We start from the raw sequence: 27,830 nt of genomic DNA, 5'->3' as shown, positions 1-27,830 counted from the left end.
ACCGACAACAGCATTCATTCCTGTGATACTCAGCTCTACATTGACTAAAATGCATCACAGCTTCGACCGGTGCCTGCTTTGTTGTGACATCACAAAGTCGTAGAAATCCTCACGACTCATTTTTAAGGCGGCTCTGTGCATTTTACTCAGGCTTTAATACTTTCATAGTGAACCTAGACCTGATTTATAATCACAAATCATATGGACACCTACCATGATGCTATATGGGACCTTAAAAAAAAAAATCTAGTCAAGTTAAAGTGGCTTTAATTAACACCATATCATATCAGAGTGAAAATAAAATGATGTTCAGTTTGACAGGATAGAGCTAGACCAACACACAGACGCTGCCATCCCTCAAGCTGCACCACTACTGTGCCATATGGCCTTGAATATAGATATAATTTGGTTTAAATGATCAAAAAAAGCACTCGGAATCTATGTAAATCTGTGGCGAATGTGAGGGCCAAATACTTCTTTTAGTCATTTCAACATGCTAATGCCGCGTATTTATATTTCTGAGAGTTTGAGTGCGGCTTCAAACCGGGGCAGATTTTTTTACATCAGGAGAGTTTGGTGGATTCCAGCGTTCACCTGCCACAGTCGGCCGTCTGCGAGCCAAACTGATTTGGAGAGCAAGGATTCAGCCTCCAATAATAACTGGCACCTGAACTGAGCGTCTGGCAGAGCAGACGAGTGTGTGGCCGCAGTCACAAACTGCCAGAGTTTAGATAGCAGCTCATGTTAATTTATCATCCCGCTCACAAACCCCGTATCCCATCGACCAGAACTCCTCGCCGACTCGCCTCCCTCCCACAACTACAACACCTCGCCGCCGCTGCCGCCACGAGCCAGGGAGAAGTGACAGTTTGATTTAACATGTTTGACATTAAGAGTGAAATTCGATAATTTCTGTAAAGAATGACCTCTATGCAAATGCGCCGCATGGATGCTTTGTTCGGTGTTTTTCAGTCTGACGTGTGGGAAGGAGCAGAGAGGTGGAGAGTGGAGGAGTTTTTGAGCAGCTGCAGCAGAGTGAAGAAAACCTCCACAAAAAACAAATAAGGATAATAAAACCCAATCTGTTTGTTCTGTTTTACACAGGATATTATATTATATTATATTATATTATATTATACACCTTAATCTTAAACCTATTTTTATGTCTCATTGTAAAGCACTTTTGCTTCCCCTGTGGTTTTTTAAATGTGCTATATCAATAAAGTTGATTGATTGATTGATGTACACTGTTGCCCATTCAGAAACATTCCTCTTTTTATTCCTAAAGGTTAATTGTGGTTTAATTTTTGCAATGACATGTTTGGAAGAGATTGATCAATAAAGTTTTGAGAAGATGTACACTTTATCTATCAATAATAAATCACATTGTCACAATTATTTCATGAGAAGAGGTAAAAGAAAAAAAAAATTCTTCCAACTTTATGGGCAACTGTGTATATTATTATACAGGATGTGTGAATATTTTGGTAGTCATGGGTTTCAAACACTTTCTTTTCATAAAACGTCTAAAACCTCCAAACTTTTTATGGTAGGGGTCTAAAATGGGACAAAATATGTGGGTCCTTGGTCTAATTTATCTCAGTTTAAGGACCTTGCTGAGGACCACCACACTCACTGAGAACCAACACAACTCAGACCAGATCAACTTCAGTCCTGTTTGAGAAAATCGCAGCCCCTCAGTTTATTATAATAAGGCCAGAACACGCTGCCAGTGCAGATGGCGCTGGATAAAAAACACTTAACAATTAAATATAAAAATAATAAAAAAATCTGGGTAAAAAAAGTTTAATATGGCTCAACTTTTTTTTTTTCCTCAAGACTAGAAAGAAGTCTGGACAAACTAAACACAACAGTAAAATCTCTGGAGGGTTCCTTTAATGCAGCAATACAATATAACTTAAATTCAATGTACAATATAAACTAGATTTTCACTGATTATGGAATATTTATCTTCACTTGCATGTATAGTATGTGAGTTTGTAGTATTAGAAACTGTTGTGACATTTCATTTTTCTTTATCTTGAATTCTATATTTATCTACTGGGCTTTAATTTCACCATATTTTGTATTTTTACATTGTTTTTTTTTGTGAGTCTATTGATTTTGTGTTTTTATGTTTGTGCTCCAGCTCGAACTAGCAAATAAAAGTGAAAATGTCCAAGTGTCAGATACCAGCAGGAGGAGAAAAAAAAAAAGCAACAAAAAACTTTGAGACATCAATGTCAGGCGGAGATTTATTCCCAAAATGCACCGTTATTGTTGGTTATTCAAAAATGCTGCATATTGATTATTGATTGCAGCTGTCAGGTGTTGATTTTTGAAGGCATCCAAGTGCGGTGACAGTCAGACGGTGACAAAAAACTACGATGTAAGAAGCCGTGTCTCCACCTTGTTTGTTTGTTTGTTTGTTTGTCTCGCGGAATTCATTTGAACAGATTCTATTTTGATAAGCAAAAGCTGCGAGGAAACATTAAAACTTTCTGCTGTCAGAACAGAACAGACAGTGGAGAGGGAAGAAGAAGAAGCGGCGGGCTCTGTCGTCACACTCTGCCCCAGGCTGAGCCTTTTATCTATGAAACTTTACCACACCAGGGGGTCTGCTGCTATTTCTGGCCTCCAGTCATATGTTTTTGTCTTCCTAAATTTTCCTGAAGTTGGTGTTTGTTGCTGAGCAGTCGTAGCCAAAACTCACACAGCTACACACACAGCCGGCGACTGGCTGGAGTGGCTCTGTTTGTTGCCTGGGATCGAGGTGTTGGCTTTAACACTGACAGACTGGGGAGCCGAGCGGGGGGGTGGGGGGGGGGGGGACGACACTGGGGACCGGCGGGGGCCTCGCTGAGTTAAATCACTTTACTTGTTCATGTGAAATCCTGCAGCCACACATTCAGTTATTCAGACCAATCTGCAGACTTCTGCTTCATGACCTTTCCATGACAGATTGTGGTTAAAGATTTAATTTTAGAAAGTCAAATGATGTGAAATTTGTCACATATTATGTGTTATTATCTTTTATTAAACCTGCAATCACAGATTTCTGTTCATTTGGAGGGTCATATCATGTGTTGAGGTTACTTCCACATCCAGCAGTGACAGTTCAACTTGATCCCTCATAAAGAGTTGTCCAATATTCCCTCGCTTTCTTTTAACCCTGTGTTTGTTACCGGTGTCTTCAGCTGCTACAGTAAATGCTGCACTCTGTTCACCAGCTGCTCTCTGAGCTTTTTGCAGCTGTTTCTCTGAAAACATCTGCCTGTCGAAGTGGTTGATAATGACTAAACAGGGAGGACCTGGGTTGGACTGGGAAAGAAATTCATCGCTGGACTTTTCCTCTGCGGGTTCTGTGCAACCTGAGTGACAGGCACATAGAAGAGGGCTGGTTAAAAAGATTCAATAGCCAACTGGGATTTGTCCTTGTACACCTGATTCGCCAGTCCAACACTGGGTGAAAATGAACCAGAAGAGTGAAGCTGTTTTCCTGGAAAGATAAGCAATCGACTGGGAACTGCCAAGAGCTAAAAAAAAAACTGCAGTTCCTCTATTCACCGCTAGAGTCTGGCTCAACGGGGGGTTTTAGTCTCCTAATAGCCAGAAAATGTGGTGAAGAAAAAGACTATTAGGTAGAAGACAGAGCTGTAGAAAGGGAAAATATGCTTTTCAAGTGATTATATGGAAGGATTCAACAGGTAGAGCTGAGGGATACAGAAAATTGACATTTAAACTTGAGACAGATGGCATCTGTCACTAAAGACATGTTGCTATAATCAGTGAAACCTCGCTGTGAAACGTGATTCAGGCTTCACTTAACTGCCTGAAATGGGGTCATTTGTTATTTTTGGAACATTTCTGAATACACGATTAATCATTTCGAGACATAATTAACACTTGTACCGATAGTGAATGTTGTGTAACGTAAGACAATGCCCTTTTAACATGTACGACATCTTTTATGTTTGACGTGGATGAATCGTCCCCGTCCTCTGTGAACTTCGGGGCCTCAGAGCGGAGACAAACAAACCGAGGACAGCCATTGATAACCAGACAATGCAGCAGGAGAGAACACATCAATCGTGACCTTTCTCTCACCGTTTATCCAGTCAGCCTCCCAGACGTGTCCTCCGCCATCTTCCTCTCTCTGTCCAGGAGCAGCTCCCGTCCTCTCCTCGAGCGCCCGTCCTCCAGCCAGCTCCCAAACACCTCCCGCGCTCCTCCCAGGACTCCCCCGTTCTGTCCCCCGTTCTTCAGCTCCGCCACGTTCTGCTGCCTCAGTCTGTCCAACCAGTTCACAAAAAAAAGTTCAAAATAATCTGACAAAACGCTGCTTATCAAGAACACTTTGACAGGTGTTTTATTTTGAAGGTCTCCTTTGGACACTACTCTACTGAGAACATATATGTTAATGTTTAAAAGGATAGATTGTTGGTTTTTGTTTTTACATCTTACACCATTTTTATTTATTTATCAAAAGATTAAAGAGGAAGATTTGAATGTTTAAACAATTTAAAGATTAATGTCAACATATTTTTTTCCTTAACTTACCATCACAGAAACATCAAACTAATATTTCCTTTGTTCTGTGTTATTCAATCAATCAATCAATCAATCATAAAGACACTTGAGTGAAGTGAAAATAAAAATGAATAAATTTAGACTTCACTATAGATGTTTGTTGACAAAAACCTCTGTCTACGCACCAAATTAAAAACACAAAAATTGAAAACATTGGCATTGATTTAATTGTAAAACGAAGGGATGAACGGATGGTGGCTAACAATCAGCAGAAAGATAAATAACTTCATAAATCAGTTTCAAGGATTTCTGTTTGCTGCAGAATTGAAGAGAGCTGTCAATCACTTTGATACGACAGAGGTGATCGCAATCACCAATCAGAATAAACACAAATGGAACAATGTTATTTTTTTAAAAATTAAAACATGGAGAAATAATAGTCAGAGTAATTTAATTTCGACGGAGGCCTTTTTCTTCATGTAATGTGAAAAATCAACTTTAACTATCATGACAGAGCCCACGGATGAAAAGCTTTGTCACTTTGTCACTGCAATTACACCTACGACAAACTTAATGTCAGGACTTTTTCTATATTTTATTTGCAAAAATAATAACCAATTCTTGTTATTTTGTGGAGAAAAAAAAGAGATCAGGATGAATTTTGGCGATACAGACTTTAAGCCCTGCTGAACTATAGCAGCTAAACAAACAGATATGACTAAATCAAGAGTAATCCCATAATAATATTAATAATAATTACTCTATTAATCCCCAAAGGGAAATTAATCAATCTGTCTATATGTCACATTCAGTGGGATATAAGAATATTGCTGTGTGCTTATTTCCCTTGTTCTGTGCACATTGTAGAGTATACAGTATAAAAACAAAAAGAGTGAGAGGTATTTCAATGTGCCATTAGTGCAGGTTCAAACGGCTTTTTCAAGACTGAGCCTTAACCCAGAGCTGACTCACGGGAGGAATAAAACTCTTGCCCAAATTATTGTGGAGATATTGGTTTACAACCTAATGGCTTTGTTATTTGACCAAAGATGTCCCAGGCTCCTGGAAGGCAGGGTAGGCTAAATAAAGTGTCGTAGATTTTTTAGGTTAATGTCTTGAAAACAATGTTAATGTGGCAACTGGAAAACAACAGTACAACCCCACTGAGGGGAAGCACAGATTTATTTTAGCTGCACGGATCACAAACAAAGGCTGTCAATGGGTAGAAAATGAGGCTGACATTGCTGTGGTTGCAGTTTAATGAACAGGAAGGAGGTATTTTCTGTGAATCCGACACCGACAGTCTCCTAATTTCGTGATCATGGGTTGGCTGGACAAAAGCAGTTGTGCAATCGTAACTGTATTACAGCGTTTGATTTACTGCAGATTATCAATGTCTAAGTACCGAGACACCAATATAAAACAAGTTAATTTCAAATGTTGTCTTTTAAATTTTACTTAGAAGCAAGCCTGAAAAGCAAAAATGGAAATTGTGAAACTGTGTCCAATACAGTGGTTCCCAACCTTTTTTAAACTCATGGTCCAACATCCACAACTCACCAAATATCGAGGCTAAACAATAAGGTTTCAGAGCATTTTATATTTCAACGCTAATGAATATACGTTAACAATACCTTCGCAGCACCACTAGATGGCAGTTTTTTAAACGTATTTTATGGCCTGGTCCTAGTTACTCTGAAATGCATTTAAGTATTTCAAGTCAAGTCCAAAACAAGATATGCATGTAAGGAATGTAATGCACATTACCTGCCAGCGAACCGGTCATGTAGCTCATCGTGTTGTTGACTGCTGAGGCTGTTGGTGCGCTGCTCCATCAGCCAGCCCAACTCCACCTCGAGCACCTTACTGTTGTTGTTGTTGTTTGTTACGGCTCTTTCCTGACAGCGCTGGATTATGCCGGAGGGAACGTTTTCAGGTGAGCACACTGGTGCCCCCTGCCCTCCATTTACTCCATTGTTGTGAAAAAGTTCTGTCAACTCCATGTTGCCACCCTGCAGCCGGCTGTCGGTGAACCAGCGGGCAAGGTCGGCACGGGCCAGTCCTGTCCGACCCTCCACTTGGCTGATCTCCTCAGGGGAAGGCCACCGTGTTTGAGCAAAATTGTCCTTGAGGAGCGCCAGGGATCGGCTGTCTGGAGGCACTGAGCATGAATTCGGGTCGGGAACGGAGGGTGCAATGGTGCCTGGAGCAATGATGGGCAGATTGTGAGCGGATGGAGGAGGGCTTTTAAGGTGGCCCCCACCGGTGCTTGGTTTGTGAATCCCATTCAGCTGTAGAGTTTGGTGTTGCTGTTGCTGCTGATGTAGTCGTTTCTCAGTGAGGGCAGCGATGCCACCAATGCCAACCCTCTTAGTGCCCATGGAGTTGAGAAGCGCCTGTTCAAGGTTGTCGCGTAGTGCACGGCGCTCCACAAACCAGCTGTCGATCTCCTGGTGAGACAGGCGGGTGGTGGCCGACAGATTGTCCACATCGCCGTGCGTGGGGAAGCTGTTCCTCAAGAAGTTCTCCTCCAGGATCTTTAACTGTTCCGCTGTCTTTCCTTTCATCCTCTCCAGCAGCGGGAACTGTGTCAGCACTGAGGACTTATGCTGAAAGTCTGGTTTCTGTGCTGCTGGCACCTCACCCCCGTCCAGATGCAGTACTCCATTGTTGTGAGCAGGGGAGGCCTGATTGTGGGGCCATTTACCATCTGTGCGAGACGTTCCATTGGCCTCTGCCATAGGAGTGAGTACCTTGTCTCCTCTTGGGTAGCTGGCCTTCAGCTCAACTCCCTGATGTTCTTTGAATTTCTTGCCGTCCAAAGGGAAACCTGGAATCTGGGGCGAGCCTTTAGGTGGAGCACGAATGGACTGAATAATGGTCGGCCTCCTTATCTGTGGGGTAATGAGTGGAGGGGAGTTTGGCAGCTTCAGATCAGCGGCTGGCAAAGCGTGGGTATTGGGGTGCCTTTCTTTGGAAGTGGCGGGCGAAGTACGATGAAGGAGGAATGCGTTTTTAAATGAAGGGGCACAGATAGGTGGGGGAGCAATCGTTGGCCTTCTTAAGGACTCTGGAAAGACTAAGGAGGGAAGCGACACCACCGGCTTCGTTTTGTGACCCCCTAATGTTGAGAGAACCTTCCCTTTGGACAACATAGATGGTGATAACGATGACGGTGGTGGCATTAAAGGCACAGCAGTGGATAACCTCTTCATCTCTGTGGTTACCAGAGGAACTGCTACAGGTCTCTTCATCTCCATGGAAACAGGAGGTGGAGCCATTGGGAGGCGGTCTTTGTGGGGCGGAGGTGGCGGCGGAGGGGCCATGAGGCCCTTGTCTTTAGGGTCACCAGGATGCGGGGCGACTGCCATGACTGGTCGTTTAGACTCCGGGCCGTACACTGTCGTCAGGTGTGCTGGGAGGGTTCTTTTGTGACCAGGACCAATGGCAAGTCCAGCAGGAGAGTATGTGATGGGGACTGTACTGAACCCATTTGATACGGTTGTCCGGACATAACCTGGATGCTCAACTGTGGTGTGGACAACGGGCTGCTGGGAAGCTTTGGCAGACGGCTGAGAGATGGGGCTTGTAGGCAGGACGGTGAACATGTGATGGGTAGGAGGGATTGAGCCATTGAACATTTTCTTCCTGGCTTCCTCCACCTCCTCTGGGGACCAGGTGATGCCTTGCTTTAGCCGCTGGGTAGTAAACCAGACTTTGATTTGTTCCTCTGGATGCTTGGAGGCAGCCGTGAGCCACGACAGCTCAGCATGCGTCGGGTACGGGAACTTGTTGAAGGAGGTGATCAACGTCAGGTTGTCATCTAAGGAAGGATTATATTTGGTGGTGTTCAAGGGAACAGCTATTTTTGGTACAGAGTTAAAGTTGGGCGGGCGCTGGAGCATTGGGGTGACATGGGAGAGCCCTTGTAGGATGGTGGGTTCAGGGATGATGACTGTTCCATTGATGTTTACTGCTGTGATCTGATCCTTCTGCATCAGGCCATCCAGCTGGCTTTTCAGTTCACTCCCCTGATAGAGCGACTGGACATTGTCTGGGGTTTTCACCGTGGTGGATATGCAGGGTGGAAATGCAGAACTGCTGCTGCTGCTGCTTTCACCCTGTTCACTTGTCACTTCACATTCAGCTGAATTGTCCTTGCCTTCGATTGTCTGCTCTAAGATAGTCTGACCATTCATTTTTATCCTCTTGAACTTGAAGTTTGTCTCGCCCGGGTGCTGGCTCTCGTTGTGCTCTGTAAGTGAGTCAAACTTCTTGGTGTTGAAGTTGCAGACGGCACAGAGGTACAACGGATTAAGAATGACGTTCGGGTGGCTCGAGTCCACATGCTCTTTGAAGTCATTCAGGTTCTGCGTTGAAAACGGGCAGTATTTGCACTCGTAACCTCTGGGCTGCTTTTTCAGGGGCGTCGGGTCAGATTCAGCCCCTCCTCTGTCCTTCTCTTCTCTGGCCTCTACATCTTCAATGACAGAGGGCGGGTCTCCTTTACCTGACTGCTCCTCTTGTTCTAATGGCTCAGGATTTTGGTTTTCCACTGGTTTTGGAAACATCTGCTGGTCTGGATTCTCTGGCTTCTCCTGCTGGGTGACTTGACTCTTGTCTGTAGATTCAGGTGATTCTTTTTCTGTCACATGGTTGTCCGCCAGTATTTCCATGTCCATCACCTCCTCCGGGTCATCTTGCTCTTCAGGCAGGTCATTGATGACCCGGACCATGCAGGGGGTGGAGGATTTCCTACGACTGGACATGACGGCTGCTGCTGGTGGTGGTGATAATGGCGGTGCTGGTGTTGCTGATTGCGCTGAAGATACTGTGTTTTTTGGCTGCTGCTGCTGCTGGTGGTGCTTGCCAAGGACGTCAGTGTGTCGGGTTTTGAGGGGGTTTTACTGGGGTGGATCGGAGCTGATGGTTGTGGATACTGGTAGGTGGGAGGAGGTGGAGTCTCCAGCGTGAGAGAGGGAGGGCGAGAACCGGCGGATGGTGCCGGCCCAGGACCGGTTGTGCAGTGGCGTCTCCCGCTCACTGGCAGTGTCAGCTGCTGACCTGGGCGTCATGGGAGGGCATCACAGACAGCAGTGGCTCTCAAGCTGCGTGGAGACAAACAGAAAGAGGGAAAATTACATGTTAATACTGTTTGTGTTCAGTGAGCAGCGCTGCAGCCACTTGGGGAAAGACTAAAAGCAGAGAAAAACACATGTTACAAAAACATAGAGAGAAGTCATGTTGATATTGTTTGTGTGTGATGTGCATTCACCCTGAATAAGACAAAGAACAGGAAAACGCATGATGGGCAATGACAGAAGGGGAGAAAATAGATAATTTGCACTTTAGTAAACAGGCAAACCAAGCTTTTGCTTCAACATCCTATTTGTCTGAGAGATGTGAGATCAGCACGGCACCGGAGATAAAACACAGCGACATCCACAGAGGTTTTTTTCTATTCTTACTGAGGTCACATGTGCTGGAAATACACTGTACGCACTGTGCTGTAGCATTGTGCACTTTGGATCAAAGGTTCCCTCAAAGAGTTTAACAAGAAGCAATCAACATAAAGGCTGGACATAGGTTGTGGTGCACTGGACAGGTGGCCTCTACAGCACCAAAATGATTTTATTCATTCAGATAAAGTTGTAACAAAAGTAATGTTTTGTCAGAGTTTCACTCATTGAATACAAAGTGGATAAGAAGTGTTTTTTGGAAACGAATGATAAAAACCTCTCTGAAGCCAAATTTTCAAGGCCGTTACCAACAACAGCTTCTGACAGTATGAAAGACATGAGATAAGGAAAAGGTGACAGAAAAATATACGCAACTACGACAAATAAATACAAGATAACAAACTTCATGTAGGAATCTGTTGTGATCTTGGTGTTTATGAGGTAAAAATGTCATTGTGTTTTCTTGCCCCATGTGCAGCTGCATGAGGTGTTTTCTGTTTATCAAAAGAATCAGTAAAAGAATCCAGTGTCCTTCTCTGCTTTTAGAACGACTAATAGAAAGCACGCCAGTGCAAACATGGTGCCCTGTGTCCTGCAAGAAAAGACATTTCTCTTACCAGTGGATATGTCTTCTTTTTAATTTGTACATTATGATTTAGCATTACATCTCAAAAGAAAATTACAATGAAAACAAAACTATACTGAACTTGAATTATTGCAATTTGTTTTGTTTTTTTGTTTTTTTCTCATTCACCAACATGCAGCTAACAATCTTTTCTCTGAGGATCAATCTGAGCTGAAAACATTGACCTGTCAACAAGCAGTTAGTGTGATGTGAAATATAATTTATTAATTGCAACATATACACTCAGCTGCCAATTTAGCCTACGCTCACAGCTATAAATAAAACACAATGCACTACAATTTGGCAGCAGCACAAACTGCAATCCCCAAACTGAATATTATCAGCTCCACGAACAGAGTCGCAGATTCTGGACTGTAGAATCACCAGTGATTTATAACAACTACACACAATTAAACATTAGTTAAGAATTATTAAATACTCAATTCATTATTTATAAAGTATTCTTCCTTAATTGTTACTCATCAGTATGTGATTTATAAACACAGGTTTAAATGTTTGAATCTGGATTAATAAACTCATCTATAATGTGTTTAATGATTGTATTCAACTACTTTATAAATGATGGATTCAACTTCTGTAAAAGCATTATATCAATCACAAACCAGTTATTTCAGAAATATCAGTGGTTCATAATATCATTTATAGTGAAAGTAAATGATTCACAAACTTTTTTGCATACACTTCTCCATCCAATGATTTAAAATTTTTTTTACTCATCATTAATTGAATTAAATGTTTATAAATTACATACTATTTAGTATAAATATACGTATCATGCTTTACAAACAGTGAATTATGTATTTCACATAATTAATGCTTAACAGTGTGTAATCATTCTAAAGTGTTACCAGTGTGCCTCATACAGATGCTGATAAAGTTATTATCCATAATAACATGACTGGACCCTGTGGAGCTGCTCTGGTCGTTACATAGCTCCACATCAAACACAGGAGGCTTCACTCCTGATAAGCTTCATGACATTTTCCTCTCTCTTTTTTTCCCGCCTTCTCTCTCCCCCTAAAGTCTGAGCCAGGTTTCTATGTCAGTGCTCGTCCTGAACATCACAGGAGCTTCACCGAGGTCCGGCTCTAATCGGACGACAGCGTTTGCCGACAAAGCCGAGGCCAAGAAGTTAAAAAACGATGCGAGTCATGACTGACAACTTGGAGCGAGACGGCGCGCCTGAAAATTACAATGAATCCAAGAGCCACTTAATCAGGACACGCTGTTCCAGGCCAATCACATGTAAATGCAATAAACTGAAGAGTCCACAGTAACTACAAAAGACAAAAAAAGTCTCCAAACTCCAAACCCCATTAAAAAGACATTAAGCGTCTTTCATAGATTCGGGCAAAGACAACTTCACAGGATAATTACCCTGTAATCATGTAATAAGAGAGACTCGGTGATGAGATCTCCTGACAGCTATCATCCACACAATGGAACTGAGAGAGTGAGGTAAAAGCAGATGGAGGGAGAAAGAAGACAGAGAGAGGGAAAGAAAGGTATGAATAAATATGGAAAGGGAAGAGAGTAAAGGGTAGAAATAAGAGAAGGACAAAGGGAGAGCAGGTAAGAGGAGAGAGTGGGGGAGCGAGAGATAAGGGGGGGAGGAAGAGTGATATAAAAAGAGAATGAGAGACAGTGGCGAAGAAGCTCAGAGATAAAGAGAAAGAGAGTCTAAAAACTTCCAAGCTGATGAAAGAGAACAAGCACAAAGCAGAAGACGTTTTAACTAGGCCATGGCCTGGCAGACAGAGGGAGAGAGAAGGCTGAGAAAGAAAGAGAAAGACGAGGAAGAAAAGAAAGCAGATAAACATAAAGAGGGAGGAAGAGAAAGGGACAACAGAGCATTTAAAGAGACTGAAAAAAAGGGAGAGAGACAGAGAGGGAGACAGAGAGAGAGGAACGATAAACAGAAAGCAGAGGGAAAAGACGACAAGAGACGGAATTGAAAGCAGATGAAGAGGATGAGCGAGGACGAAGAAAAACGAATTCATTTCGACCGAAAAATCTGAATGGAAAAGCCAAAGTGTCACAGAAATAATATAATAAACCGAGGGAGGGTTTTTGGTGTGTTTTCTATCAGAGAAGTTGAAGCTTGGAAAAGGTGTCCCAATCCTTTGGGGGAGAAAAAAAACACATTTGCCAGAAAAACTGAGTATTTCAACACTTAATTAGTATCGGGCAAGCTGTTATTTGTCCCAAGTGTCACTTAATGTTGGACATATTTCATGCTCTCACAGCCTTGATGGGCTTCTCACTGCCTGCACAGGAGACACGAGGAATTTAGTAGTTTCAGAGTCCAGTTTGAAGTGTTGCGTTGTGCAATGAGACTGAACTAATCCTGCGTTATTATAAATCTCATGCATTTACACTGCTGTTTACTGCATACTTGAGTTAATGAGATTTCCCCCATGAAGCAGGTGTAGACTAGAGCCGGGAGATTAGTTGATTAATCAGTTCACAGAAAACTAGTCAACATTAACCTCAGCGCTCTCGGAGAGCGGGCTGAAATGTGCTCACTGAAGACGTCTTCATCGGTTTTTACACCCAATCAGAAGAGAAAAGAGGAAAGATACTTGATGGCATCTCTGCTTTGTCAGATACAGAGGAAGGAGATGGCCCAGGCTGGTTTAACTCCCAGGCTGGAGTTAAACGCGGGTCCCTGTGGTAAGGGTTAGTGCTGCCACCTCACAGCGAAAAGGTTTCAAATGGGTTAAGGTTGCACGTTCCTGTGTGGGTTTACTCAGGTACTACGACTTCCTCTTACAGTCCAAAGACATGAAGGTTAATTGGTGACTTTTAATTGGTGAATGACACTACGGGTAGGACTCAGCCTTGCTTGATGACATGTGTGGTAGTACATGTCATTCTTCCTGCACAGTTCCAACAATCCAGTATCAACCTTAAAGCAGAAGTAAGCGGAATGTTTGTGTTAATATAAGTCTTAAATAGTTATATCTTCCGACAGCAATCACTTTTATAGAGTGTTTGGTCTGAAACACGGGTCTGTCAGTCATTCTGCTCTGCTGTAAGCCGAGGAGAAAACGTCTTGTATACTTCCTTGTATCCTACAAGCTTTATCCAATGAGGAGAGAGAACGGCATGAAGGGCTGTGTGTGCAGCCAAGGGATGCGCGTGAATGTGGTGACGTAGGGACGAGGACAAATAGATCCATGACGAGGGCGGGAGCTGCTAACTCCATCGGCTGACAAGAAGTTAGCCAAAACGCTTGCTTACTTCTGCTTTAACGCGAGAAGGTTTCGACTGGTTGCACGTTCCTGTGTGGGTTTACTCAGGTACTACAACTTCCTCTTACAGTCCAAAGACATGAAGGTTAATTGGTGACTTTTAATTGGTGAATGGCACTACAGGTAGGACTCAGCCTTGCTAGATAACATGTGTGATAGTACATGTCATTCTTCCTGCACAGTTCCAACAATCCAGTATCAAACTTGTTATTTTGGACCTGATCCAACTCGAACCCTTGGTTGCATCACTGTTCCTCAGCGAGAAAGAGTGTGGGTTTTTTCTCCAGGTACACTAACGATCCAAAGCCATGGTTGGTTAATTGGTGACTCTGAATTGGTATGAATGTCAACGCCTGTTTATCTTGGTGACAGATTGGCGAGCAACCTGCAACACTAAAAGGATAAGTGGTGTATCACATGGTTGGATGGATGGATAGATGGAGGGCAAAGTGGGAAGCACTCAGCCATGCTAGGTGGCATCCATGCAGTACAACCTTACACAACCTAAGCAGAATAAATATTATTTTGGACATCACCCAATTTTGGGTCCTGGGTCTCGTCTTTGTGCGCAGAGGACAGAAAACCTTTAAGTTTCAAGGGCTGGCACCAAACCCCTTGGTCAGAGTCCTTCAACCACAAACAGCCTTTGACTTTATTGTATTTCAGCAGAGTTCTTTATTTAAAGGACTGCTCCTGAAATGTAGTGTACCACATTTATATAATTGAGGGATTCACGAAAGACGCATCAAAAAACAAAGTTTGGAATCTGTGCAGCAGCTGTTTGGTCTTCCACTGACCTCAACTTGTTTTACAGGCCGCGCAGGAACGGCCATGATGGTTATACTCTGACCTTTGTACCAGATCAGTAGATTGCCCCTTTATCACTGATGCATTAAGATGTCTTATAAACCGCAAGTTGTTTCAGTGAGTAAGCGGTTTATATTTGCCAAATTAAGATAGAGTAATATTTTTGGTTTGATGCTTATATTGTCTTTTTTGAAGCCTTTTCCTGGTTCCAGCATAAAAAAAATGAAGATGACAGTGTGGGAGTTAGCTGTGAATGATTTTTCTCCTGTGATGAACACAGTGTGTGGTCTATCCCAGTTTTCAAAACACAAGAAAAAACTCTGCCCTAAAGTAGCGAGTACCTCATAGTGCAGATATAATCCTCAAATTAAGTACAGATACTCGAGCAAAATACTTACAAAATGTATTTTACCCTGCCCCTCCCCATCTAACAGAAATGAACTCTAGGCAGTGTGACAAGTTTCATGTTGTTCTTCCGTGGAAGATGAAGAACCAGATATTGTATTAAATCTGTGCCAGTCACCCAGAAATCATAACTCTCTAGATCAAGAACATGCAACTGGTGAAAGATTTTGAGTCTGTAAAGATGCATTCTCAAGCTAAAACAGGTTTTTGCTTTTCTCTTCAGACACCATCTTGGTTTCGGAGGAACTCTTTGACTTGATAACTCAAACAAATAAGCCACAGATTTCATAAATAGAGAATATACTGACCAACTTTTGACAAATAATGCATCCTCCATTCACGTATTCTACTTTTGCACATGCCGGGCTGCTTAAAAATACTTTGCCAGAGATCCAGCTGCTGCCAGAGGTGAAATGGGAAAAGACAGAGGGGCAGATGGAAAAGGAGATGAAACAACAGGAAAAAGAAAAGAGTGTGGGAGGAGTTGAAAAGAGGAGAGCAGAGAGTACATGTATAGGAAGAGGTGGAGGGAGACGAGTGAGTAGGAGCCAAGAAAAATGGAAGAAAGTAGCGCAGATCAACAGTAAAGAGGCTGAGGGAAAAGGACGAGAGAGTGTAGGAGGAGAGACAGAAATTAGATGAACAGAGGGAGATGGAGGGAGGGAAAAAAAGACAAAAGCAGGAAAAGAAGTAAAGAAGAAGAGGAAGACAGGAGCGAGGGAAACTTAAAACAGACTGCATCAGGGAAATAGGAATCATAGAGGCAGACAGAGCTGCGGGCCGAAGCATTTCATTCGAGCAGCGATGGCGGCCTTGCTTCATGTTGACGGGGAACAGTGCTGTCGCTGCCAGCTCCACAAAACAGGAAGAAAAAGGAGGGAAAAAAAATACAACAGTGTCATGTTTTGCTGCATCACTGGATCGGCCTCGAGGACTCCGGGCCAACTTCTGACGAGGGGAGTCATATGCCGCTTGGCTGCATCCCATTTGGTCGGGCTCAGCTCGCCTCCACGCATCCTTGTAATTACTTGTACAGTATTTGTGCACAGGGGATTGTTCGGAGCACGGTAGTACTCTGTAATTATGGAGGAAATAATAAAACTGCAGCACTGACAACAGTGATTTGCAAATTGTAAGAAGCATCAAAATCTCCTTTTGAGAGACAGGCCAGTTCAGCTTTTCTGCAATCAAACAAGCAAACAAACCACTTCCTTCTCCTTTCTCTGACAGATCAACTTTTACATGAATGCAAAAATTCAGTATCTTCAAAGTTGGCCAATGGTGTGCTACAAATAGCATCCCCCCCATGGGATTCCCCACTTCTAAAACCTCCTGAAACCTAATTCAGACCAGGCAGGGACACCTAAACTCCCCTGAAAGTGACACCAAAGTAACCCGAGTGGATCGGCCGGGTGAGGCAGGGTTCACTGCAGGTTTTACTGACACTGATGAGGAAGAAAATATCAGATTTTCACCTCCATCAAGGGCAAAGCAACCCATCAGTCTCACAACAAACTGTTTCCATCCATCTATTTGACTGCACTGTGGGCAATTCAGTTTGCACGTCGAGGCGAACAAGGGCATGCTGGAGAGAAAAGGGTGTCGAGGAAGCCATAAAACAACTCCGAGACGAAAAAGAAGGTAATGAGGAGATATCTTGGGAAATGAAATGACAAATTAGGAGGACGAAAGGCAGATCGGAAGGAGCCAAGTGTGCTAATAGGAGGGGTTAAAGACGTTTTACTGGAACAAGGGCAAACTGGAGGGGACGAGGGCTCGCAGACAGGAAGACTCTTCATTTCTGCACTGAAAAGAGTCGATTAAAAACTAATTCCACACATTATCATCCTGTAGTTACCAAAGGTTCTTTATTAGGGAGGTCTGGACATTCACAAGTCATCCAATAACCAAAAGCTCAGAGCTTTTAGGGATCCAACAATACTGGGTTTGATAACCAAGCTTATGGCATCAGATAATAAGAATAATCCAGTAATAGGGCTTCTTTTATACATTTGTCAACGTCTCAAACATGTTTGATGAAAAGTTGTGTTCTAATCATATGTTTTCATTGCTCCTCAGAAAGCCCATTTCCTGTTTGTGACTGATTCTCCTCTGAAACCCAAAGCGACCTCCCCTTTCTGGCTTCAAGCTTCGTTACATTTCTAAAACTTTGTGGTCAGTTTCAGTCCTTCTTTACCACACTTTGTGCATCATGTGCTGAAGTGTATTTTGCCATTGACAACAAGAGAACAACATCTTCAGTTTTTCTAGCAAGTTTCCCAATGCGGCTATCGTGTCATTTGTCAAAGCCCCCTAGTGGCAGTAGTAAGTATGACAGGGACACAGGAGGAGGCAAAGTGATGTTTTCTGGAACCAACTGACACAAGAGATCAATGAAACATCAGACTTTGAGGCCACAGACAGTTGGGTCCTTTCCAACACTGTCTTTTTCAAAACACTGGTTACTATTGTTCTGTGACCTTTACCACACGTTTATGATGAAGATCATCAAACCTTTATATCCTTTAAACTAAAACCACAATGTTTCCGTAAATCCTCATTAAGTAGTTTTTCTGCCTGAACCCGACAATCCTTTAACCACAGCCACATTGTCGCATCATAAACAGACTTATTGTCCAACCGTGATTTGTGGGTTTGGGAAGACAAAGACAATCCATGTTGTTTTGCTGATAGTGAAAAAACCCAGCTTTTGAAAAAAGTGCTAAAAATATCGCATGAGTTCTGCTTTGTATAAAAATTTCAAAGAGCCGACTTAAGTTTACTTGGGTTTACAACACCAGCGGTTTCACAGTAAAGGTCAGACACTGCTTTCATATTAAAATGCATTTAATGTGAACCATGTGCAAATGCTGGCTTAGTACCACAGGTAGATTCACACAACCGTGGCTCACCAGAGCAATTGAACAGGACACAAAGGGAAACTGTATTAACGGTAATTTCTGACTGATATCAGATTCACTTAATTAGGCCAGTACCGGCACAGATAACGGGCCAGCAGATTGGATCCTATCACATTACAGAAAAACCTCATGGGCCTCCATGAAGGACCCCGGACTTGCTAATAGTCCTTCCAAACATGACACTTTACCCTAATGCCCTCGCTGCAGGTCCTCCTGGGTGTAGTGATTGAAAGACAAGACAGGACAGTGGAGATGTAAATGAATTAAGAGCCACAAGGGAGCGAAGGAAGGAACAACCAAAAGTTATGAGGTTTTCTTTTAGGACGCCGACACAAAAAGCGTCCTGGTTTTGGAGTTCCCGTGACCCCCCTCCTCAGGCACACAGTCATCATGCAGCACAAAAACTGCCAGCTCCATGTGTGCGTGTCCTAAATGATTGATCAAAGGATGCCTTTGTGTGGGCACCTCGTGGTGCTAATGCATCATTAACACAGCTGGTAGTATGACCCAGCTCTTCTGAGAGTGCCAGGCTATTTCCAGCTGCTTCCTCTTAAGCTTATAGAGATCCAAATCTCACTTGTGTTATATAAGAGTTCTGCGAAACCTACCGAAAGGACGTCATGACTAGTTTTACCTCAGGTTATTTTAGCTGGCCCTTTTGCAGGAGGGAAAACAGGCCTGAATTTTTATCAGTATCTGCAGTCTGCAGGAATTACTGACATGGGAGTTCCTGACTGGAGCCTGGAATCACAGACAGAAACTCTGGTGAAGAAATCACTTCCCCCCTGAAAGATAATCCATCCTAACAGGCCTCTAAGTAGGCCTGGGTGATACAGACGCAGTCTAATGCAGTTTGATCCAAGTACCTGACACTGAGAATGTGACAATATTTTAAACATCATCCTCAGGAGATAAACCCTGTCGACTGCACATCCCTCCGGGCTTCGCTCCTCCGTTGCTGCCTTTCAGGTCCAAGATATTTTATAATCTAAAAACCAGACTGATGTTAAATTTACTGAGCACATTCATGCTCCACGGAGAACCAAACACAGATGACCCCAGGACCCTCTCCACCAGCACCTCCCTCAGGACAAACTTTAGATTTTATGCTCCACGGGCGGTGGTGGTGGTGGTGGTGGTGGGGCTCTGAGAACAGACACACACTGCCTATACTATAATCAGCTCACATTTCAGTACTGTGAGGTGTAAAAAGGTACAACAGGGACTCAGGCGGTTGGTTGTCTATCAGTCTATTATTCAAACTTTCTGGCCATGACTGTAAAAGAGTCAAAGAAACTATCTCTTGAGTCAATCTGAAGATTTTATCTGTGAGTCATCTTCATGTGTCATCATGGTTTATTGCCTTGCCACGTGTTTGGCATTCATAAGCTGGATGAAAACAGTATTATGTAGCTCTATGTGTATATGTAACACATACTCAACTTATATCTACTTACACCTACATTAGAGTGTGTTATATGACTACATATTTCATTGAATGTAAAGTGTTACCATTGTGTCCTTGTTTATCTCAGTGGGTTGTTGGTTTCTATTGCATAACGTGAAGCTGGGTACGGAGTGGAGGTGGGAACAATAAGGATCTGTACTGTGCTGCTCCTCCATCTCTTATCTATATCTATCCGAAAAAAGGTGGAGTAGACTTATGACAAGTCACCAAAGAGACCATTAATACACCTATTTATAACATGAGCACACCCACGGTTTACAGTTCAATTTGAAATACTGAAACTCAAAGTTAAAATATGCCTAAAATCTGTTACTGATCTGATGATTTTTTGGGGGGGGATTAACGTGTTTGTAGTTTTTTAAACTCGTCTGATTGTTCTGTCACTTTAAGTGTTGTGTTACATTTCCTCCACTTTCTCATCTCTCTTGTCGTGTTTTTTTCACTGTAACTTCGTTGTGCAGAAGATTCTTTTTTTATCATCTGTCATTTTTAGTTGTGTCAGGGCTTCGGGTGCAAATTAGCTGTCGAGCCAACTGCAGCACCGTCCCGTAGAAACACTGGCGAGAAAATAAACTGGAAAATCTGATCTCGGCAAGCAGCAACTGGATTCGAGGTGACCACTGAAGATCTGTGCTTTGTCAATATTTTATTCTCTATATTCATATTTTATTGCCCAAACTTAAATGTTGATATATAATAAAAATTATATGATATTAATATAATAACACAGGACTCCTGCTTCTAAGGTCTGGTCTGGTTCCAGACTCTGGTGTTACCAGGCCAAGCTGAACATCTTCAATCACTGTGAAAACCATCGACTGCTGCTGGAGCTTCAGTGTCGCAACAAAGCAGAGAAAAAAACCCCATATGTCTGATAAATGATCATCAGATTTAAACTCAGGACATTTACATGATTTAGTCAACTGAGTCAAAAGCTGCCTCGTAAAAGCCATTAAACAATCTGGTACCTGACAGCTGAAGAAGCAGCCATAAGCAGCGGTATATGGTACTCCACCGAGGGCCCTCTGGAGACCCTGCGAGGTCCCTGAGTGGGTCCCGACACCCACACTTTGTGAACCGCAGAGCAAGGCCAAATGGCACTTAAAGCATGAGATAACTTGGAAGCGTTAAATGGCAGTGGAGAGCAGCAGCACGGCTACATGACTGATGGATCCTGCGAGGCAATTTGATGTGCCGATGAGAACAAAGCTGGCTTTTCATTGGCAGAGAACCTTGAGAGAGTTTTCGGGTTTCGGGTGATTGGCTGGATAATCGGGACCGCGCTCTCCAAGCCTCGCGCCAACGCCGACGTGCGTCGAGTTGGCCCGAAAACCCTCGTATTGTCGATCGGCTCAAGGTCGAGCCTGCGGAGCTGCATATGAATGACATCAATCAATCCACTCATCCCTCTGTCACTCCCTCCATCACCGATTATCTTCTCACTTTTCCTCCGTCAGTCCACAACTCTGAGGACTCAGATTTATATCATAGCATCATATCTAACAACAGGGAGAATTTCAGAAAGGTCATACCAGTGTTTTTGCTCTTTATTAGTAATTTTTGGACATTACCAAAAAATGTTTTTTATAGTTGTCTATCTGTTTTTAGTCTTATTGCAAGTTCATTATTTTGGTTTTTAGACTGCTGGTCAAAAAAGAAAAAAAAGGTCTCTGACTCTCTGGGACATTTTTATTTCTATTTTTTATTTCTAGTCAAAGGTTAATTGGAAAACAAATAGTCAATTATTTGCTTGTTAGTTTAAGCCGTAATTTAGATTAAAGGTCCCATATTCTATAAAAGTAGATGTCCGTGTGTAGTGTGATTATAAAGCAGCTCCAGGTTCTATATTAATACTGTGAAAGTATCAAAGCCTCAGTCCACAGAGAAATGCACACAGGATGGATTCAAAAACTGAGCCTTAAAACCAGCCGTCAGGACTTCCTGTCACTTTGTGATGTCACAACAAAGCAGTCACCACTATAAACCACACCCACGAGTACTGACCCGAGCATCTACCCTTTCAGTATTTCCATTTTCTGATATCTACTACCTTTTTATTTCATCATATGGAAAACACTCAGCCAATCAGAAGAGAGAATATACCGCCCTCCCCTCTGATTGGCTGACACTGACCTGTTGTTACTAGAGCTCCAGAGAGAAGCTGAGAGAGGAGGTGGAAAACAATTTTCACAATTTTATCTCTGTATGGATCAACACACAATTCTGTGACATACAGCTGTAAATAACATTTCAGACTTAGTTTGTTTCCATTGCTATTTTTTCATGTTTATATCAATTTATAGTGCAACATCTAGGAGCTGCTGTAAAATGTGTGAAAACAAATTGTATTGTGATGCTACATAGACGCGCCCGGCCCACACATCATATTCTCCAGATGTTGTGTGTCTCCATACAGTGATGATGATGTTTCAGCTTGTACTATAACACACACTGTAAACCTTTGTTAACAGTGTGTTAAGAAACAAACAAAAAAAATCAATGTTTACTGTGTGTTGTGAGCTGACCTTGAGAGACGCCTTTAAATAAAATATATAATACTTTTTTAACAGTGCGATGTTCACTGTGATTGTCTCGTCTCAGTTCAATTTTACATCGAAGTGAAATAATAGAAAGCCTGTGTTTACCTGAATGTTAGAAAAACTTTGCACGAATTGCAGTAAAAAAAAAAAAAATCTGCAAATAAGTTTTTATCACCGCTACATTTTCGTCCTCAGCTTTTATTCCTCAAAGATAATTAGAAATAATAACAATTTGCTTTTATACGTAAATTATTCCGGCTCTCCACACTCACTTTATTAACAACTTTGTGCCTCTGATATGTCGACTGGTCAAAAAAAAAAAAAAAACTTTTCAGAAGAGCGATATTTCAACACCCTCATTACACCACATCATAAATCTCCCTCCACTGCAGGATGATGAGGAGCTGATTGGGTCTCAGTTCCATTTCGGTTTCACATCAGCTTTTATTTCTGCAGAAACGAGAAACAGGAGTCATGAGACAAAAGTCTGAATATTTAACAGCGTGTGTGTGTGTGTGTGTAGTGTGTGTGTGTGATGCAGCGCTTCAGAGGTAAGGTACCGATAATAAAACGATATTAATGTGAGAACACACGCGGTTTATGAGGAGGTCAAAGGTCAAGATCAGAGAGAGTCAAGACGCCACTTCACTGAAGTGTGAGTCATGTTTTACACATGGTGTTATTTATGGTAGAGTGGACTGACTGTGATACCTGGACCGCACACACACACACAGGCACACAGACACACACACACGCCCACTTTTACACTGTATGAATATCTGTGTAGAGCCACACAAATATGCTGACTCACACACACACATGCACACAGACACACACACACACACACACACACACAATGCCCGTGACCTCCAGCTGTCATGACAGACAAATGCAAGACACAGACATGCACACAGTGGCACAAACACCCACCAGCATGATTTAGGAATGCAATGCGCACACACATTCACTCACACACACACACACACACACACACACACACAGACACACACACACCTGACATTCTATCAATTTTCCGTCGGCAAACTGCCCCCCTCCCCTCTCCTCCCCCCGCAACCATGAAATATGAATGAAATACAATTAGCAGTTTTAAAGAACTTCATCAAGGCCAAGGCCTCTGTCCAAACTCCCCATCACCCCCAAAACCATCCAACCTCCTGCCCCCCCTGCCCCCCCATACACACACACACACACACACACACCTGCATGAACTCTGTCAGACAAGCAAATAAATAAATAAATAAATAAAATAAAATAAAAAATAAGGGTGTCCTTGGATGGAGCAACCAATCACAAACGTCTGTCGGGGGCAACAGATAAATAATCACGACTCACAATGGCTCCAACTTTTAACCAACATTGATTTATTTTCACTTATTAATTTTCTTAAAATTTATTTTTAAGAAACAAACTTTTTTTTTTCTTTTTTTTTTCAAGAGTCCTTAAATTTTATTTTTCTGTCTCGGAGCACGCTGCTTTGCCCTCGTGAGCCCCCCTCCTCACACACACACACACACTGCCATCCTCCCATCCTAAAATTTAATGGATGCAGTGACTCATTAAAAAGTGAAGGGGGGGGGGGGGTGGTTGGGGGGAGAGATGGGGGGGGTGGGGGGGCAGAGGGTGTGGAGGGTGTAGAGGGTGGAGAGGGAGGCAGCAAAAAAAAAAAAAAGAAAAAAAAAATTAGGAAAGAGACAGAGAGAGATAGAGACAGAGGAGAGCGGCGGCGCTTGCTTCATTTCCATGGCGTTACCATGGCAACAGCAGCGCAGGAGAGACGGCGAGGTGCCCTTCTGCCGTCGCAGCGCCTCGCCGCCGAATATTAACCAGGCCTGTACGCTCAGGTGCTAATTAGGAGAGGGAGGAGGAGGGGGAGGAGGGAGGAGGTGAGGAGGGGGGAGGTCAGGAGGGAGGAGAGAGGGGACGACAGTGAGGAAAAGAGAGCGAGAGAGGGGAGGAGAGGTCAGGGGGGGTGGCGGAGGAGTCTCTCTCTTTTTTGATTTTTTTTTTTTTTTTTTTTACCTCAACAAGAGAAGAGGCGATGAATGAGGAGGAGAGAGAAGAGGAGAAGAGAGGAGGGATGGAGAGAGAAAGAGAGGAGGTCAGGGGATGGAGAGGAGAGGAGAGCAAGCAAAGAGGAACAGGTGGCGAGCGGGGGGGAGGAGGAGAAGGAGGAGCAAAGGGTCGGGGAGAGGTGAAGAGGAGAGGAGGAGCAGGAGGTCAGGGGGTGAGAGAGGAAGGGAGGAGGGAGAGAAGAGGAGAGGAGAGGGAGCAGGAAGAGAGAGAGAGGAGAGCACAAAGGAAGAGAGAGAAGAGAAAAGGATGAAAAAGAGGAGAAGAGAAAAGAAATGAGAAAAGGAGGAGGTCAGAAAAGGGGAGAGGTGAGGAGTAACTAAAAAAAGAGGGAGTGTAGAAGAGAGGAGGAGAAAGTGAAAAAGAAAATAAAGAGAGGGAAAGGAAAGATGAAGAATATAAGAGACAAGGGAGGAATAAGTAGAAATTAGGAGGAAGGAGAGATCAAGAAAAAGGAGGAGGGGAGCAAAAGGTAAGGAAAAGGATGAAAAGAATAAGAGATATTGAAAAAAGAGGAGTGGAGGGAGACGAGAATGAAAGGTAAAGAAGAGAATAGGAGGAGACTAGGAAGGAGGAAGGAGAAGAGAAAAGGATGAAAAAAGGAAAGGAGAAAAGAAAAGAGAGAAGGAGGAGGTCAGAATAAGGGTGAGGTGAGGAGTAACTAAAAAAAGAGGGAGTGTAGAGAGAGGGAAAAGAAGTGAAGAGAGGAAAAGAGGAGGAGAAAGTGAAAGGAAAAGGTAAAGGAAAAGGAAAAATAAAGAATATAAAAGACAAGGGAGGAGTAAGTAGACATGAGGAGGAAGGAGAGATCAAGAGAAAGGAGGAGAGGAGGGAAAGGTAAAAAAAAGGATGAAAGGAAAAGAGATACAGAAAAAAGAGGGGTGGAGAGAGACAAGAATTAAAGGTAGCGGGGAGAAGAAGAAAAAAGCAGGAGACGAGGAAAGAGATGACAAGAAGGTAAGACAAGGAGAGAGGAGGAGGAGGAGGGGTTGGACACGAGGAGGAGGAGGAGAAGAAAGGGGGGATGAGGAGAAAGGAAGAGAGGAAGGTGAGGTGAGGAGAGAGGAATTATGGGAGTCTCATCTCCTCCGAGCCTGTCAGGTTGATCTGTTCTGCTCTGGGAGGTCAGGGGAGGACAGAGAGAGGAGGTGAAGGAGGGACAGAGAGAGAGAGGATGGAGGGGAGGAGAGGACAAAGGAGAGGAGGAGGACTGAAGGAGGGAGAGAGAGAGAGATGGGGGGAGGAAGGGAGGGGAGGAGTCGAGACAGGGGAGGTGCAGCGAAAGAGTTGGGTCAATAAAACATGCATGAGAAAGTCGCTGTGTACATCTATGTGTGTGTATGTGTGTGTGTGTGTTCCCATTATATGTGTTAGTGTGTTTTTATGAATGGGGTCAAAAAGTCTAAGTCTATATGTCTATATGCACGTGTGTGTGTGCACGTGTGCTTGTATTCAGCTTGCGTGTCCGATTTCGCCCGTCTTGCATTTACGTGTCCTCACATCACGTGTAAGTGTTTCCAAGTGGACGCGTGCATGAGTGTCTCCATATGTGTGTGTGTGTGTCTATGTGTGTGTGTGTCTATGTGTGTGTGTGTGTGCTGGTGTCCTCAGCTCACACAGCACCGTCTCCATCCAGCCATGAGCTGCTATAAGCCTGAGAGACTGTGTGTGCTCCGACGCAGACTTACATTCACTCGTATATAGGTCAGTGAAGCCGGTCCATGCTAAGAGTCACTGCGCCGCCTCATGGCCTCCGCCTCACATCGTTTAACACAAGACGCCGGCGCCGAGACGAAGCGTTAAGCATTAAAGACAGAAAGACACAGAGAGTTGAAGAAGACGTCTTCAGGAAACGGAGACGTCGTTTAACATAAACAACAGGAAATGCAAGCTGATCTCATCTCCAAAAGTGTTTAGTTTGTTGACGGCTTGAACTCTAAAGCCAGGGGGCGTTGAGCAAGTCTAGGTGGAAACGGACATCCAACTTGTGTGTGGCGATTGATGCAGAGCTCTGAATTATGTCACTCATGTCTGCCACTATAATCTCTACAGAAGCCCGAAGAGGCCAAATATCTGTACATTTTATTTCCCGTTCTCCTGAGATAACAGGATAATCAATTGAAGATGCACGTGAGACACAGTAGTTGGCGGTATGCTGATCGGCATCACTTGGTATCCATGGAGAAGCCCATTAACCTTGAAGCTGGTCAGCCACGTAAGTCAACAAGACACCACAGATTCAATGAGAAAAAACCCACGGAAAACTACAGAAATGAACATTTCATTTTCTAGAGGTCCCGTTATAGATCTGCAACTTTGATTGACAACTATGAGTACACAAGAAGGGTGTTCAAAGTTGGATTTCAATCTTCCAATCGTTAGATGGTTTCTAGAACCAAATAGTTGCAATCCACTTTAAAAGATGTATGGATACCTTTCCAACTACTACTAGCGGATCTGATTAACCATAATTGATACACCATTCGTCGATCAAGGCATTTGGAATTAGTGTTTGTGAGTTTGTGTGTTTTGTTAAACTGAAAATCTGAAAATAAAATATTCTTTTACAAAAAGAGAGAGAAACTCGTTCCCAGGGTATGAGCAGTCAGTCCAGTGTTTTGTTACAGAGGTGACAGCAGACGCCTCGATGCCACCTGAGAACTTATTATCACTTCAAGCACTTACACACTGGCTCCGCTGAATTACAGCCCCCATGTTCACGCTACTGTTGAGTTGAGTAAAGCTCAACTTGAAAGTGTGGTGACTGACAGAAAGGCCACATGATAAAAGGCAGAAAAAGACTCCAGCCAACAATTTATCGTTCACTCTGTTGACTCTTCGTGCAATCAGCGGTATTGGCTTCACCGGGCGAAACAATGTTAACACTTAATTTAGGTGACAGCTGAATCCAAAAAAGACGGCAGTTAAAAGCCTTAATGACTGTTGTCCAGACGCCCTAACCCCTGTTGTTATGATGTCGTTTAAGAGGCTTGTTGCTATCATCACCTCCACTCATCTGGACAGCTTTGTCACAACACTTCATCCAGCCCCGTCCCACCTTTATTTGGAGACTTTACCCACTCTCTCAGGTCTATAATCCCCCATAAACCGGTAGACAACCTCAACCACCCGGGATTAACCACTGCATGATGTTCATGGATTATGGACTTCATCACCGACAGCCCACAAAATGTCAGCGAGTGGGCAACCACACATCCTGGACTCTCACAGGTGTACCACAGGGCTCTGTCCTTGGTCCACACCCATTCTCTCGCTATTAACCCGTCATTCATCCCAAAGAGGATCCTCCAGAAGAATCTGGTCCAAAACCCTCTCAAACCTTGAAACAGTGCAATTACAAGGAGGCCTGTAACATCACTGAGGACCCAACCAACACCTCTATGATCACGTCTCTGTATGGTTTTTACTAGGGTTGGCACAACTGATCTTGTTTCTAATTGCCGATCACCGTAAAACCAACCACCTGTGGTTAATACTGGTATCTGGGGTAGCAGGGTAGTGTAGACCTGCCTCCCACCTAAGTCACTGCTCCAGTTCATCTGCAGTGCCAAAAATGATATGAACTGAGTGATCTCATTTACAGTATGATGGTTTTTTACTTCTCATTTACATATGTACATATCCATGTGGCTTCATCCATCGTATTTAACCATATTATTTATCAGATAAAGACAGAGGTTGTTTTTCC

At 43.2% G+C, this 27,830-nt stretch overlaps 1 protein-coding gene across 2 annotated transcripts in view; it reads right to left on the bottom strand.

Moving 5' to 3' along the window:
- The window catches only part of LOC146978224 (zinc fingers and homeoboxes protein 2-like), a 143,229-nt gene that overhangs the window by 14,681 nt on the left and 100,718 nt on the right, over positions 1-27,830 (bottom strand). Inside the window, exons 3-4 of one of the 2 annotated variants that reach the window (XM_085790918.1) lie at positions 6,298-9,638; positions 4,083-4,291 (exon numbers count right to left, since the gene is read on the bottom strand). In XM_085790918.1, coding sequence (XP_085647044.1) covers positions 4,111-4,291; positions 6,298-9,299 — 3,183 coding nt within the window. In that variant the 5' untranslated portion in view covers positions 9,300-9,638 and the 3' untranslated portion in view covers positions 4,083-4,110. The remainder of the gene's footprint in view (positions 1-4,082; positions 4,292-6,297; positions 9,639-27,830) is intronic. The other variant, XM_085790917.1, reaches the window with a different exon arrangement.

The sequence above is a fragment of the Trachurus japonicus genome, chromosome 11 (assembly GCF_045865225.1).
Source record: "Trachurus japonicus isolate A0001 chromosome 11, Traja_1.0".
In the NCBI taxonomy this organism is placed as follows: domain Eukaryota; kingdom Metazoa; phylum Chordata; class Actinopteri; order Carangiformes; family Carangidae; genus Trachurus; species Trachurus japonicus.
Note: the sequence above shows the minus strand (reverse complement) of the source record. Positions and strands in the feature narration are given on the sequence as shown.